Genomic DNA, 16,100 nt, shown 5'->3' with positions numbered 1-16,100 from the left:
CCCCGTGCTGAAATATTCCCCTGCCACTAAAATACTGAAAAACTGAATCCAAAGGGAAACTTAAACCAACCTTTTTTATTCAATTATGGAAGTAACCTAGAAAAAGTGAAGCATTACAATGTAACTGGTATTTCTGAACATGTCTTGGTCTACACTGGGCAGGTCTAGGAAGGCACTTGGAAGACCCAACAAGCATGAACAGATCAATTCTAGCATATTCTTCTAATATAAATACTAAAAGACATGCATGGAGGCAGTGGTGAAAACACAGAATCATCCTCTGGAAAATCTTCAACGCCTTTGCCACATCCCATCCCCGTTCTGCAGGATTTTGGAGCACACACACAGTCTCTGGCTTCAGGGCTGGTGGTTATTTAGACCCAGCAATTTACTGCATTCACAGCTTCCCACAGGCACTTAATTTATTTTGGATAAAAGGACCTCTTGGTCAGATTGTCAGAACGATGAAAAATGAACCCATCCTTCTTCCAAAAAAATAAAACATTGGAGTGAAAAAAAAAAACCCTACAGTTTAAATCTTGCACGAGCAAGAGTTTGAATCATGGCTTGAGCTTCCCAGGACCCTTTTTTTTTCTTTTTTGGTGATATCTCATCATTTTCCACTTGGTAAAAAAATACAGTAGTAAAGTCTTGAGGTATAACTCGAAAAAATACTTGAAAATCTTTTGCAGGAAAGCAGGGCACTTCATGGGCCTCGGTGAGGGACTCTTCCCCCCTTGTATGCAGTGACAGTTCTGTGGGTCTGAGACTCTCCTGGGTGCAAAGATTGTTGTTTCCTTGAAATTGGAGTTGCTATTTCCTGGCTGCAGGGGGAGAAATGGAGGTTTTTAGTGCATCAGGCAGCCAGCAGCCATCAGAATTCACGAGGGGATGGGGTTTGGGGTGGGTTTTACCTCCAGGGCAGTAGGGATAAACTGCTGTTATCCCATAGAGGTGGGACCGCTGCTCTGGAAGATACTCGTCAGTGAAGGAGCCAGTTTCTTTATTGACAGCTATCACCCCATCCCTGGTGGAAAAAGGGGAAGAAGTGTTTTATTCACCTATGAAACTTGGGGTTTTTTTCCCTTCTTTATGTGTGTTTTAAGAACAGGCAGCTGAAAAGCTTGGTATGAACACCTGCAGGACAAGTGGGAAGAAATTTGCCCTGTAAAATCCTCCTCCAGCTCATTCAGTGCATTTCTCTCTGGTGAGGCAGCCACAGAAAAGAGCCTTCCAAGGAGAGATTATCTCCCTGAGAGTCTCCTCCAAGCGTGGCAAGCCTTTAAGTGTTTGTTGTAATCCAAGACTGGATGGGAGTTGTGAGAGCTTCCAGCTGGAGTGGGAATAGAGGCGAGTTCCTGCTGCCGAGGCAAAGGGAACGGCTGAGGACAGGATCTTTCCTTGGACCTAATCGAGATCCAGACACTTGAGCCAAGTTTTAGCTTAACCCCCCCCAAACCACTGTTTTATCCCTCCCAGGGAGCTGGGCTTGTGTCTAAACAACTGCTCCGTGCTGAGATTTACAAGCAGATGTTGCTGAAGCCACTTTCAGCTCTGCAGAGACCCACGAGAGCTCTGGGGAAGCTCCAGGATTTGGGAGCAGGCTGGGATTCCTCTCAGGGAGGGAAGCTCAGCATTCCCAGCCGTGCAGGGGTTGGGTTTTTCCCTGCTCACCGTCTCCAGTCCGTGTGGTAGAAGTGGTTGGCGTAGCTGATGATGCTGAAGGGGTAGTTGAGGTTGCTCTGGATGACGCGCCGGCCTGTGCCATCCGGGAATGTGCATTCCAGGTGCTTGGTGCCTGTTCAAACAACCAACATATTCCCCATCCCACTGAAAATGCCACCCCAAATATGTTCTGTGTATTTCATAGCCCCACAGGGATCATCCAGGGCAGCTCCTGGCCCTGCACAGACACCCCAACAATCCCACCCTGGGCATCCCTGGCAGCGCTGCCCAAATGCTCCTGGAGCTCTGGCAGCCTCGGGGACGGGACCATTCCCTGGGGAGCCTGGGCAGTGTCCAGCACCCTCTGGGGAAGAACCTTCTCCTGATTTATTACATTTTGAAACAGCTTTTCAGCCTAAAGATGTAGAATCATAACATTTAGGCTGGAAAAATCCTCTGAGGCCAAGTCCAGCCATTCCCCAGCACTGCCAAGGCCACCACTGCTCCATGTCCCCAGGTGCCACATCCACACGGCTTTGAAATCCCTCCAGGAACGAGGACTCCACCACTGCCCTGAGCAATAACATTTTCATGAAGAAATATCTCCTAAAATCCAATCTAAACCTCGCCTGGCACAACAGTGGAGCCCACAGGTAGCACTGGGCTGAAGACATCCAGGTTTTTCCCTCAAAGCTCAGTGTGACATTTTCTGGTCCATCCTTGGGGACATTACCTGCGTCTGCCCAACACAGCAGCTTGGAGAAGGGGTCAAAAGTCAGGCCATTGGGCAAACCAATGTCTGTGTGCACCAGGACCCTCCTGTTGGCTCCGTTGACAGTGGAAGTTTCGATTTTGGGAGCTTCACGATTCCAGTCCGTCCAGTAAAGGTTGCTTGGGAAATAATGCACAAACAGGGCACAAAACAGTAAGGAGTGGTGGGAGATTATCCTGGTTCTTGCCAGGAGCAAGGCCTGGTTTTCCCCTTATCAGTGCCTGAATCAGCTTTATCTGATTAGGAAAAAACCTCTCCAAGCAAAGCAGAACGATACCAAACATGTTTATGACCCAAACTGCAGCTCCTTGACGAGGGCGAGCCTTAGGAGTAGCACATTTTGTATCCCAACAACACCCTGGAGGCACAGCCTGTGTTTCCAAAGCTTTTCCAAATAATCTACATCCTGATACTGAAACAGCAGCTTTAGCCAAATCCTGTATTATTAAATAAAAGAGGGGCTGGGGAACAGAGCCAATCCCTCCTACAGGGCGTGCCGGGTCAGGACGGGGCCTCGGCACGGCCGAGTTTTGCACCTTGCAAAGCCCCGTGTCCGAATCCCTGTGGGGTTTCTGCTGCTCACCCTCGGACGGGGTCCACGGCGATGGCGCGGGGGTTGACGAGCTCGGTGTCGAAGAGCACGCGGCGCTCGGAGCCGTCCAGCCGGGCGCGCTCGATCCTGTCCAGCCCGCTGTCCGTCCAGAACACGGCCCGGCGCAGGTGGTCCACGGCCAGGCCCTCGGGGCTGATGAGCCCTGCTGGGGGATGGCCACGCTCAGGGAAATGCTGCTCCAGGATCCCTCAGGAATCCCCAGCCCGAAGCCGAGGGATGGGAGGAGCCCGGAGCTGCGGTGGGAACAGCAGATGTGGCTTTGGGCAGGTGACGCTGGGGACACAGTGGCCACACCTGAGCTGATGATGGTCTCTGGCTCGGAGCCTGGCTCCAGGCCCGCCCGGCTGATGGTCCGGCCGGCCACGTCGGTCCAGTAGATCATCTTCTCCCGGCAGTCGTAGTCGATCCCCACCACGATGGAGCCCTGCCAGGGTCGGGAGAGGGACACGGGGTGAGATCCTGCCAGGAGCATCCATGAGCTTCCTCATCCCAGCAGCCGGCACTGAGAGCTGCCTGGGACACGCTGCAAGTGGGGAGCGACACTCAAATCCCATTTCCCCAGCTAAAACCCGCCCCGACGGGTTCCCACTGCGCCCTCCCGGCTGAATCCCGCAGCAGAGGATTTTAGGGCAGCTGGTGCAGGCTCACACCCACATCCAGATGGATTTGACCCCTTTGCCTCAAGGAGAGGCTGCTCCAAGAGTGAAGCCAGCCTAGGGAATGACCTTCAGGATGGGGAGAGGGAATACTTGGCAAGGTCTTTCACTTCCCCAGGGTGCAGGGAGGGTCGTGGCCCAGATTTCAGTGTTCCTCTGCCTTGGTCTGGCCTGGCTTCAGATGCACATGGACACGCTCCAAGGGGAGTCCAAGGAAGGAAAAAAAGGGAAGTGTGCAGCAGAGCTCTGCAGCTGGAAGTCCGGGCTGTGACCAACCCTGGAGAGCTCTGGGAGCTCCTGAACTCCTTCCCTTTGTGAGCAGTCCCAGCTCTGGGATCTGTCCAGGACTTGCCTCTCTGCTGGGGACGGCTGGAGGGAGGTGAAAATAGAATCCATAGGATCCCAGAATGGTTTGGGCTGGAAGGGGCCTTAAAGATCATTCAGTTCCACCCCCTGCCATGGGCAGGGACACCTTCCACTAGCCCAGGGTGCTCCAACCAGGCCTTGGGCACTTCCAGGGATCCAGGGGCAGCCACAGCTCCTCTGGGCACCCTGAGCCAGGGCCTCAGCACCCCCTCAGTTAATAATTTCATCCCAATATCCCATCTAACCCTGCCCTCTGTCATTGGGAAGCCATTCCCCCTTGTCCTGTCACTTGTCCGAAGTGCCACCAGGGCAGCCAGCACAGCCAATGTCCCCAAATACCAACATCAACCCTCAGGAGGTGACCCCTCAAACTCTGACAGCTCAGACAAGTGGTTCAGAGAGAGATGAAAACACCGAGTGGCAGCACCAGCCTGTCCCAAACTCCCCCCGGCATTCCTGCACCCCATCCCCATCCCAAGGATACCGTACATGCAGGGAGAGCAGGGTCTTGGCCGCCTCCTTCTGCAGCCGGGTGCCGTTCAGCGGCAGGTACCCGATCTGCTGGCCCTGGGCGTAGAGCAGAAACGTCCCCGTGGCTGGTGGGGACACGTCAGGCCGGGGCTCGGGCCGGACACTGGGCGGGGCGACACTGGGCAGACCTGGCACGTCGGAGGGCACAGAGATGGCTCAGGGAGCGTTGTCCCCTCGGCTCCACACCCGGAGCGGGGCGCGGCGCCTGAGCTGTAGGTGTGGCAGGGTCACTTCGGGGTGCTGGGCTCTTACAGGGCGGGGTGGTGCCGGGCTCGGAGCGCGTTCCCGGGATCTCCCGGCCGCTCTGCTCCACGCACCAGCAGTAGCCGCTGTCCCCGTGGCACTGCAGCGGGGTGAAGTCCCCGCTGGCATCGCACTGTGGCACGTACTGGTCCCCGCGGGGGCTGCCCCCGTAGTGCTCCAGCAAACTCTGCCGCCAGCGCTCGCACATGCTGGGGGGCCGCTCCGTGGGCTCTGGCATGGGGAAGGTGACAGTCACCCCCTGTCAGCCTCCCCACTCGGGGCACTCAGAGCCCCGTGTCCCCCTCTCCCTGCTGGCTGTGCCCCCACGCCGAGGATGCTCCCCGGGCACTGACCTGGGCTCCCGCAGCGTGGGGGGGTGGTGCCCGGCGATGTCCGGGTGCCGGCGATCTCCTGCCCCGCCGCGTCCACGCACCAGCAGTGCCCGGAGCTGCCGTGGCACTGCAGGGGCCGGTACCGGCCCTGCTCGTCGCACTGGGGCACGTGGCCGTCACCCACGGGTGAAGGCCCCGGTGGCACCTCCCGCGGGTACATCCGCGCGTGTTCGCAGGGCGTCAGCTGCTGGATGGACTCTGCCGGCGGCAAATGCCCCCACCCCGGGCTCAGGGGGTGCCACGCGGCTCCCCTGGAGCCACTTGGCACCGGGGTTTGGTCCTGCTTCACCCCACTCTTTCAGCACCCCTTGGTTTGGGGGAAGGAGGGGCAGGGCTGCCCCACTCCAGCCCACTCCACACCCCATAGCTGTCCCCTCCACAGGCTGACACAGGAGGTGGTCCAATGGCCACAGCCACTGTAAGCCCATGGGCCAGGGCACCGAAAACACCCAGGAACCCCTCGATGCACCCACTTGAGAGCACCCTGCCCTCAGTGAAGCCGCAGAAAGGTGGTTGGGGAGAGGGGCACAGAGTCACAGAATCCTTAGGGTTGGAAGGGACCTCTGGAGAACCTCCAGTCCAATCTCCCTGCCAAGGCAGGGTCACTGGAGCAGGTGACACAGGGATGTGTCCAGGTGGGTTTGGAATGCCTCCAGAGAGGGAGACTCCACACCCTCCCTGGGCAGCTTTTCCAGGGCTCTGCCACCCTCAACATAGAGAAGTTCTTCCTATGTTGAGGTGAAACTTAGGATGTTTTAATTTATGGCTGTTTAGTTTATGGATCCCCTCCATTCACTGTGGCCCCACTGTCCCCGTGCTGCTGGTGGCTGGACTGAAGTGGGATGCCATTGGGATGCCAGCCAGGTGCCCAGGGACCTGACCCCGCTCCCCTCACCCCTGGAGGGTGTCACTCACTGACCTGGGCTCCCGCAGCGTGGGGGGGTGGTGCCCGGCGCCGTCCGGGTGCCGGCGATCTCCTGCCCCGCCGCGTCCACGCACCAGCAGTGCCCGGAGCTGCCGTGGCACTGCAGGGGCCGGTACCGGCCCTGCTCGTCGCACTGGGGCACGTGGCCGTCACCCAGAGGTGGCACCTCCCGCGGGTACATCCGCTCGTGCTGGCAGGGCGTGAGGCGCTGCGGGTTCCCTTCTGCCAAAAAAGAAGAGGAGAGTGAGGCCGGGGAAGCTGTGCCAGGCAGAGAGGGCACGGGGGGAGCGGGCACCTCACCATACGTGCACTGGAAGCCGTCGCCCGCGTAGCCGGGCTGGCAGCGGCAGGAGAAGGAGCCCGGGGTGTTGTAGCAGGTAGCGGCCGGGTGACACGGGCTCTCGGCACACTCATCCACGTCTGTGCAGAGGGAAGATGGCACCAGCGGGGACAGGGACACCCCGGCAGCTGTGGCGTGGGGTCCCTCCCATGCCCACCTTACCGGAGCAGTGGATGCCATCGCCGGTGTAGCCGGGGAGGCACTCGCAGGTGGCGCGGCCGTCGCCGCGGGACAGGCACCGCGCCCGGTCCCCCGGAGCGCAGGGGTGCCGCCCGGCCTCGCAGGGGTCACTTGCTGGTGCCAGCGCTGTGGGGACAGGGGAGGGGTGATCAGGGCACGTCTGTGAGGCACGGGAGATGGGGACACCCCGATTGGGGCCAGCACTTACGCACACACGCCCGCCCGTCCCCCGCCGGCCGGTACCCGCCGCGGCACTCGCAGCGGTAACTGCCCGGCACGTTCAGGCACACGGAGAAGGGGCCGCACTGGCTCAGGCCCTCGGAGCACTCGTCCACATCTAGGGAAAGGAGGAGACACCGGGCACCCCGATGGTGGTGGGACACCCCCATCTTCAGGGTCTGGCTGCTCCTGGGCTGACAGGGAATATCCTGCCCTGTGCTGCCCATCTCGTGTCGGTCACTGAACTTAATCAACTACAGAATTAACTTTCTGATCAGCTCAAAATAGAAGGGAAAAAAGAACAAGACTGCTTTTGGGGTATAGTTTTGATAAAGAAGCACTCGTTCGAGGCACACCAATATTTGGGGCTATTTATGATGTAAAACTACAGAGATCAGATTGGTCACTTCATCTGGGATTTTGGGAGAAGGAAACCTGTTCCTCTGGAAAGGCAGGATCCTTGAACTCCTCACCAGCATCACTGTGCAGTGCAACTCACTGGCACTGGGCAGCTTCTTGTGGAAAGGGACTCCAAATTTGGAAGATAAATTTGCAATGTGAAGTTTGGTGTGATAGCAAAGCGGCAACGAAGCTGGCTGGATTTGTGAAACACAGGGATTCTTTTTCCACTGGTTTTGCTTTTTTCCCATCTCTCCTTTTTTTTCTCCTCTTTTCTTTTTGCTGTTCTTTTCCTGCACTTCCCCACGGACCTCCAGCACCCTGCCTCAGTTTCCCCCCATGATTCATCTACACACTTGGTGAAGCTCTGTGGGAGCTGTGACATCCCAGCATCCCAAATACCAGTGACCACCTTGGTGCCTGCTGGACACAGACCCACCAGTTCCCCCCCAGCACCCAGTCCCCGGCCCCACTGACCTCGGCAGCCCCGTCCATCCCCGCGGTACCCGGCCGTGCACTCGCACGTGTACGCGGTGCCCATGCCGGGCTGGCAGTGCGCCGGTGCCTCGCACGTGTGGGTGCCATCGTGGCACGGGCTCACCCCAGGATTCTCGGCATCATCTGCGGGCACAGAGGGATGTAGGGGGGAATAAGAGATCTGGGAGACACAGGGAGTGACCATCCCCACTTATACCCGATGCAGCCATCAAAGGTGCCACGGCGCCTTTGTCCCATGCAGGGAACCACGGCCGTGCCACCCCCACCGTGCCAGGAGTGCTGCAGCTCGAGCTGCTTGGAAAACCCCTCTTTCCTGGCTGATTTTGGGCAACGCGAGCACACGGCAGCTTTGGGAGACGGCAGCATCCCCACTGGGGGCTGGCACCCTGGATTGGCACCCGGACTGGCACCCGGGGGTGGGTGCTGGCGCTCACCTCGTGCCGGGCCGATGCGGGCGGCCAGGGCGTAGCGCAGGACGTGCTCGTGGCTGTCGAAGAGGGCGAAGGCGCGCGCCACGGAGAGCTGCTGCCGCGCCGGCAGCCGCGAGTGCGGGCACCCCGAGAAGGTGATGTTCTGGCGCAGGCGGTAGGACAAGGTCTGGTTGGCAGTGCCCGCGGCCACCGTGTATTCCCGCTGGCCTGAGGAGGTCACGGCTGCCGGACGGCACGGAGAGCCCCGTGGGATGTGGGAAAGATTGTGTCAGCGTCGATGTGGCTCGGTTGTTTTTGGGAATTTAGGGGTGGTGTGTGAGGAACTGAAGCCAGGTGAGCACAGGTCTTACCCGAGCTGGAGTAGGAGTAGAGTTCCTTGTAGGGAGTGATGTGGACGGTGACGTTCTCCGGCAGGAATGGCACCTCGCCCTGGATGTGTGTCCTGAGGCTTAAATAATTGTCTGGCCCCAGGCCCTCGGCTGTCTGAGTGACCTGGACCATCTCCCCGCCAGGGTAAAACGTCACCTCCAGGTTCTGGGTGAATTCAGCACCTGGGCAGGAAAAGGGAACGGGCACCATTTGTAGGGACAACCCCAAAGCGTCCTTCCCCCAGCCCATCCATGGGGGCTCACAGCAAGAGGTGACAGCCAGCTGAGAGAGGGATTGGAGAAGCCACGGAGCTGCCCTGACCCCCTCACCACCCACCCCAAGGAGCCACCCCGCAGAAGCCACACCCCTCGGAGCGATGGCACATCCCAAATCCCCGCTCACCCGTGATGCTGAAGCCGTTCTCAGAGCCGGGCTCCTCCAGGGCAAAGAGCCACGTGAAGAGCCCCCCGACAGGCAGCAGGGGCAGCAGGGCACGGGCAGCGGGCTGGGGCACCCCGCTGATGGCCGTGTAGGCTCTGCCGTCGCTGCCCACGATGTAGGCGTGCAGGTCCACGTCCTGGAAGCGGACGGACGCCCGTCCCACCCTCAGGCTCCCGCTCACCTTCCCGTTGAGGCGATGCACGGCCCCTGGGTGGGGAGACGGGCACCCCTGGCAGCGGCCACCCAGGCACGGGCTGCCCGTCCCCGCCGCCCGCCCCGCGTACCTTCGGGCAGGCACTGCCGCCCGTTCCCGTAGAAGGTGGCCCGGCAGTGGCAGCAGAAGCCGGCGGCGTAGTCGGTGCAGAAGGCGTGAGGGGAGCAGCGCCCGTGGTGCTGGGCACACGTCTCCTTGCTGGCTGCGCTGTAGGTGAACACTGGGGACAAAGGGAGAAGGTTGGGGACGCGGTGACAAAGCCACCCCTCGTGGTGGGTGGGTGCCTCGCCTTCTTGGCCCCAAAAACACCACGAGCCAGCTGGCAGTGGCGGTTCCCAAGGGAGCCACCCGGGATGCAGAGGGGCGGTGGAAGGTTTGGAACCTGTTCCCTGATTTCAGGCAGATCTGACAGAGGGCAGGAGATCAAATTCCTGAGGGTATTTTTGGGAGACAGTTGGCTGGCGACGGGGCTCTGCTCCCCTGGGCACGTGCCACGGCGGCTCCACAGCTGGCTGGGTGGCGGGGAGGGCAGCAAGGCCAGCCCTGGCCTCGTGCTGGGACCTGTCCCCTGAGCATCCCACCCCCTCCCGTGCTCCAAGCCTCCCGCCTTTTCCCATGGCAAGCCCGGTGGGCAGGGCTGTGTGGCTGCAGCAGCCCCTTGGCAGAGGGACTGGGCTGAGAGGAGGCGCTGGAAGGCAGCAGCTTTGCAGGAGCAGCTCCAGCCCACCCTCCTCCAGCACCAGCTGCTTGGGAAGGGGTGAACTTGCAGCCAGGGGCCATTTTTAGGGAGCCACCCGCCACGAGCCATCCCTGCTCGGTCACTGTCCCCATTGGGTCATCACCCCATGGGGTCATTGTCCCCGCTGGGCCATCACAAGGGCTGTGGCCACTCACCATCAGGGTTGAAATGCACGTCCTCCTCCACGCCGACGCCGTGGTGGCCGGAGCTGTAGGAGGAGGGGTTGGCAGAGTAGCTCTGCTGGGCGTCCCTCCTGCCGGGGACAAAGCCCAGGAGCACCGGGGAGCGGGAGCCGTGGCTGGGACGCTGAGCCATGGACGTGTGGCCGGAGAGGGGGCGGCTGTAGCCGGTGGTGCCGGGATTGGGGTGCTCAGGGGGGCTCTGAGGCACGGCAGGAGCGGCTCCCTCGCTGCCCCCTGGCTCCACGTGCTCCACGCCGCCCACGTGGAAAACCCACACGCCGGGAATTCCCGTGTTGCTCTCCCTGTGGACACAGCACACACAGACATCATCGCAGGCACGCTGGAAAAGCCTCCCCAAAGGTGACACCACCCCTCCAGGACCCCAATACAGCTCCCGTGCACCTGCGGCAGCCCAGCACCCCCAGCTCACTCCCCAAATTTTTCCAGGCTCTAAAAACCTCCAGGGCTGGGAGAAGGTGACCCTGCTCCCCCTGGCCATCCCCACAGCCCCCAGGTGCCACCCACCTCTCCAGGCTCCTCAGAGCCTGCTCGCTGCTGGCCAGGCTGTGGAAGAGCCCGTCCCTCTTCGGGTCGTCGCTGTCCCCCCAGCTGAAGCCCACCCTGGCTGGCAGCTCCAGCTGGACGTTGTAGGACTCCTTGGGTCGCGTCCCCAGGAACTGGAGGCCGCCGTTGGGGTAGAGGAAGATGGTGTAGGTGTCCTCATTGTTGTAGGCTATGACTGCCTGGAAGGTGTTGAGCTGCCAGAGGGAGAGCGGGACAGATGGATGGCATGGAGGGGCAGGAACACGGCAGGGGAGGGAGCAGGGATGTGAGAGGCAGCCCCACACACACCACAGGGCATGCAAGCACCCCAAAAGGGCCCTCCAACAGAGAGCACCTCCATGGATCCAGGCTGGGAGAGCTGGGGGTGCTCACCTGGAGAGGGGAAGGCTCCAGGGAGAGCTCCGAGCCCCTTGCAGGGCCTAAAGGGGCTCCAGAAGAGCTGCAGAGGGACTGGGGACAAGGCATGGAGGGACAGGACACAGGGAATGGCTTCCCACTGCCAGAGGGCAGGGATGGATGGGATATTGGGAAGGAATTCTTGTCTGGGAGGGTGGGGAGGCCCTGGCACAGGGTGCCCAGAGAAGCTGTGGCTGCTCCTGGATCCCTGGAAGTATCCAAGGCCAGGCTGGACAGGGCTTGGAGCAGCCTGGGACAGTAGAAGGTGTCCCTGCCTGGATGTTCTTTAAGGTCCCTTCCAACCCAAACCATTCCAGGATCAGCCTGCAGAGACCTCCTGGGGAACAGCAGGAGCTGGGGCTGCTCCTGCCCAGCCAAACCCAAAGTGCCACAACCTGGGAAGATGCTCAGCATCCTCCCAGGAGCCCACGGCACAGCCAGGCCACCCCCTCAGTGCAAGGGTGTCCCAGGAGCATCCCTGGCCCTGTAACCCCTGCACAGGGTTGGCACTGAGTCCTGGGAGCCCCTCACTCCTGTCCCGCTCGCACTGACACTCCCCTGCTCCATCCCATCAGCACCAGAGGAAAACCCACACCCCCCGCTTGTCCCTGAGAACATTTTTAGCTCGGTTTCCTCCGGAAAAAACATTCCTGTGCTCCCAGCTTCCCATACATCCCGCTATAGGCAGGCTGGCCTCCTGCCCTGCCAGCCCTGCGAGCCTTGGGGCCGTGCCAGGCAGCGGCACCGTGGCCACAACCCACGGCCGGGGAGGCCACGGAGCCAGCACAGCCCTCCCGAGCCGCCCGACAATCCACACCCTCCAAATGCGGAGAAACCAACCCCAGTAAATAACCCCAAGCAGGGAGCAGCCCTTCCCACCGAGCCCGCAGGAAAAATGATTAAACTCCCCATTTTACCCCCGGAGCAGCGGGAGGGAGAGTGGGGGGCTCCCCCCCACTCCACCCCCACAGCACCAGCCCCGATTTTGGGGCGCAGGGCCCCCAGAGCATGGCTGGATTTCCTGGCAGCCCCGTGGGATATAAAGAGCCTTGTTGTGCCTGTCACACACTCGGGCATTCAGAGACCCCGAAAAGGCGGCCAAAAAGCTGGAGCGGGGCGGGATAACCTCCCCTGCCCCCGGGGCTGGATTCCTCCCCCACGCAGCAGCCGACTCACGGCAGCAGCTGCAGGACTCATTCTGCCTTGGGGTGGGTGGCGAAGGGGGGACATGCTGGTGACATCGATGTGCTGGCATGGTGGGATGAAAGGAAGGGGGGGAAAAGCTCCCGGCAAAGAGCTGCAAAGGGCAAATTCCAGCCCAAAAGGGCAAGTTTTGCTCCTACAGAAGTTGGGTCAGGCTTGTCCCACTCTGCAGCCTGGGAAAATGTCACTGCAGGGACCAGGAGCATGTCCCAAGGAGTTGGAGGGGACACAGCACTGCCAGACCTCCCACCCAGGCAGGACCCCCAAAGAGGGGATTTGGGGATCCTCTACTCCCCATTTAACCCAGTTTTCTACTTCTGAGGCTCAAAAGGGATTAGCCATGACTTTCCAGAGCAAGACTGGGAAAGACTTTGGAGTCAATCCTGGTTCTGAGCAGCAGGAGGGCAGCGTTTCCATAAATGCTGCATTCGGTCGGGGAAAAAAAAGTGGTGTTTGAGGAGGTTTTTAGCAGTTTTGGCGAAGGGGGAGCTCAGCAAAGCACAGGCACAAGCTGCATTTCAGCGAGTTTTGAATGAAGCTCTCCCTGGAGCTCCTCGTTTCCAAACAAGACCGGTTTCGTTTTAAAGCCTGATCCAAACTTCTCAGAGAGGGGAAAAAAACTGGGAAGAGAAAAGAAGAGGAGGCTGCGTTTCCGATGGCCGCGAGGTCGCTGCGAGGCCCCTGATGGCATCTCTTCAGCTGTTTTCCCAAGTTTTAAATGAGAGGAAAAAATGTGCCTTGCCTCCTTCCAAACCTCAGCTTCTTGCCTCGCTTGGCTTCCCTCTCGGCAAGGCGCTACCGAAGGGCCCAGCAACGGGGGGATGGCTGGGGATGGCTCCTGGTGGCCCTTGGGGACGCGCTGGCTGCTGCTGGGCTTAGGGTGAGAGCCCATCACCCATCACACAGTTCTGGGTATCCATCACCAGAGTTCTCCTCGTGCAGCTCATCACATTCAGCTCGCCGGAGTCCTGGCAGCTGGCGGAGCGTCACTGTCACCTCCTCAGCACGTCATCGGCCCAATGTGACAGCTCATGACCGGCGTTTTCGGGGACAGGCAGCGCTGCAGGTCCACCCACGCAAGGGCCTTATCAGCCCCGTGGGTGGAGAGCACAGGTCACCCCCCCCTGACCTGGCAGACCACCTCTGAGCTTGTTTTCCAGGCACAAAATCAGCCCACGGTGGAAATTCCAAAGCCGGTTCCTCACCAACAGCGTAATCAGCACAGGGGCAGAAGGAAGGACCAGCCCCGAGCCACCAGTGAAGGTCAGGAGCACAAGGGGTGACCTAAACCAGGGCCTCCCCCAGCTGCCCCCAGCCACCTTCTGCCCTGCAAAGCCAGAGCCACCAGCACCAGAAAGCTTTGTGGGAAAAGAATCGGAATCCCAGAATGGTTTGGGTTGAGGGGATCTTAAAGCTCATCTCATTCCACCACCCCTGCCATGGGCAGGGACACCTCCCACTGTCCCAGGCTGCTCCCAGCCCCAGTGTCCAGCCTGGCCTTGGACACTTCCAGGGATCCAGGAGCTTCTCTGGGCACCCTGTGCCAGGGCCTCCCCACCCTCACAAGCAAGAGTTTCTTCCTAACATCTGATCCCATCCATGTGAAGCCTCTCTTCCTTCCCCTATCACTCCATGTCCTTGTGCAAGCAACTCCAGCCATGAAGGCAACCTCTAAACCTCTTCTGGCCAACAGCCCCGCCACTGGCACAGCTCTGAGCAGAGGGGAAAAGCTCCATGTTCCGCTTAGTGCTCACCCAAGGATGGGTGGAGCCACCATCCAGCTGCTCAGAAAGACAAGACTCAGCATTTTGGGTGTCACATGAGAAAAACTCCTCCTCTCATGCCATGCAGGATGGGCATCCGAGCTCAGCCCCTTGGCCTCACCTTCAGGGAGGGCTCGGTGTCCTGGGAGAGCTCCTGGTAGGCACCCACGTCCTCCCAGGTGGCAATGAAGGCATTGGTGGGCACGAAGGAGCCAGCAGAGCGAGGGAACCCGGCCTGGATGTATCCCACAGCCTGCTCCAGCACGTCCCGAGAGTCATCCTGCCGGAAGTAGATGTTCCCTCTGTCCCCGGAGGTGTCGAGGTCGGCCAGGAAGGGGGCGATGACGGGGAAGTCTGTGGGGAAATCGTCATCCACGTACTGGGTCTCCCTGGGGAAATCCTGGGTGGAGATGACCCCGTTGGTCCCCACCTGCAGGGAGAGCGGCGCAGGGTGCTCAGGAGCTGCAGAGGTGCCACCACCGCTGGTCCCCTTGCCCTGTCCCCCCCTCCTCGGTGCAGTGGGGCAAGGGGGCTGAGAGCCCTGAGGCCGCGTGGCCCCATCCGGCCGGGCAGAAAACAAAGACCTCGGGCTTCTCCATCCCCCAGGGAGCTGCAGCTCAGGGGCCATCCCAGCTGCAGCCGCTGCTGGCGGGGGAACAGCTGCGGAGGAGAAAGCCCTCTTGTTCCTCCACAGCCGGAGACACCGGGCAGGAGACCGCGGGAAGGGGGAAAATGCATGGATGGATGGACGGATGGACGGATGGAGAAAACACACGTGCGGTGGGACAGCGAAGGTGCACATGGAGGGGCAGGGGCGGGGAGGAGGAGGAGGAGGGGATGTAAAGGCTGGGGAGGAAGGGGGTGAGTGTGAGAAAGGACGGAAAGATGGAGGGGTGAAAAGCCAGAAGGCAGGAGGGATGGTGGGACAGAGGGATGGAGGGAAGGACGGAGTGAAGATGGAGGGACGGAGGGAGATGATGGAGAGGAGGAAGCGGGGCACGGAGGAAGAGGGGCCGGAGGGAAGGAGAGGGGAGCGGGGCCGGGGCCAGACGGGACTCACGTAGAGGCGGCGGGCGGCGCGGCCGTAGAGGCGCAGGGCGCGGCGGAGCAGCACCCCGGGAGAGCTCTCGTCGTCCCCGGGCCGGAGCCGGGCATCGCCGCGGGCCGGGCCGTGCGGGAGCAGCCCCGGGCGGGGCAGGGCTGCCCCCACCGCCAGCACCGCCGCCAGCACCGCCGCCACCGCCCGCATCCCGACACCGGCCACGGGAAACCCGACGGCGCCGAGCGGACCTGCCCGGGAGAAGCCGAGCGGAGACGAGCGGAGCGGGACGGACCGGACGGGGCGACCCCGGCCCGGCGGAGCCAGCCGCGGGGCGGGACGGGGAGTAGCCCGGGAGGGGCGTGGCCAAGCAGCACTCGGCCAATCGGGTCTCACCCCAAAATCCGTCCCGGCTTGCGGCCCCCCCCGTCCCGCATCCCCGCGCATCCCCCGGGCCGGTACCGGCATCCCGGGGGCAGCGGGGTACCACGGCGGCCGTGTCCCGAGGGAAGGAGAGTGGGATCTTCGTGCCCCGCGGCCCCCCGGAGCCCTGCACCCCCCCGGAGCCCTGCACCCCCCCCGGAGCCCTGCATCCCCCCCGCCTCGCCGCAACGCCCCCGGGGTCGGGCCCGCGTCCAGCCGGGGTCGGGGCCGGGGTCGCGGCGTGGGCGGGAGGCTCTGGCCGCTCCCCGCTCGCTCCCTTGGCTCCCGCTCCCTTGAGCTGGGAAGAAACGTGACTCCTCATCCACAGGGGACCCGCGGGGGGAGGACGGGGGCAGCCATCGGCCAAAATCCGTCGTGCACCTCGACTGGCAGGCGGTCAGCCAGCGGCCCCCCACGCACGCAGGGCCGGGCGCGGGGTCAGCGCTGCTCATCCTTTCTCTGTCCCATCATCCATCATCTCCCCCCAGAGAGCTCTGCAGAGATCGAGGACGGTTCCCTGCCTTTGGGTTGGGGTGT

At 61.3% G+C, this 16,100-nt stretch overlaps 1 protein-coding gene across 1 annotated transcript; it reads right to left on the bottom strand.

Annotated features, from left to right (window-relative positions):
- Positions 1–55: 55 nt before the first annotated feature.
- On the bottom strand, positions 56–15,466 carry NID2 (nidogen 2). The gene is made up of 22 exons (XM_069018636.1): positions 15,162–15,466; positions 14,223–14,531; positions 10,701–10,933; positions 10,149–10,477; positions 9,325–9,474; positions 9,002–9,247; positions 8,581–8,781; positions 8,234–8,452; positions 7,779–7,922; positions 6,892–7,020; positions 6,666–6,809; positions 6,464–6,583; positions 6,158–6,385; positions 5,200–5,436; positions 4,856–5,077; positions 4,562–4,731; positions 3,345–3,474; positions 3,021–3,192; positions 2,399–2,556; positions 1,675–1,798; positions 915–1,027; positions 56–824 (listed from the first exon to the last, which is right to left on the bottom strand). The coding sequence occupies exons 1-22, from the start codon at positions 15,348–15,350 to the stop codon at positions 814–816; spliced, it is 3,978 nt and encodes a 1,325-aa protein (XP_068874737.1). The 5' UTR covers positions 15,351–15,466; the 3' UTR covers positions 56–813.
- Between the last annotated feature and the right edge of the window lie 634 nt (positions 15,467–16,100).

The sequence above is a fragment of the Aphelocoma coerulescens genome, chromosome 5 (assembly GCF_041296385.1).
Source record: "Aphelocoma coerulescens isolate FSJ_1873_10779 chromosome 5, UR_Acoe_1.0, whole genome shotgun sequence".
Taxonomy (NCBI): domain Eukaryota; kingdom Metazoa; phylum Chordata; class Aves; order Passeriformes; family Corvidae; genus Aphelocoma; species Aphelocoma coerulescens.
Note: the sequence above shows the minus strand (reverse complement) of the source record. Positions and strands in the feature narration are given on the sequence as shown.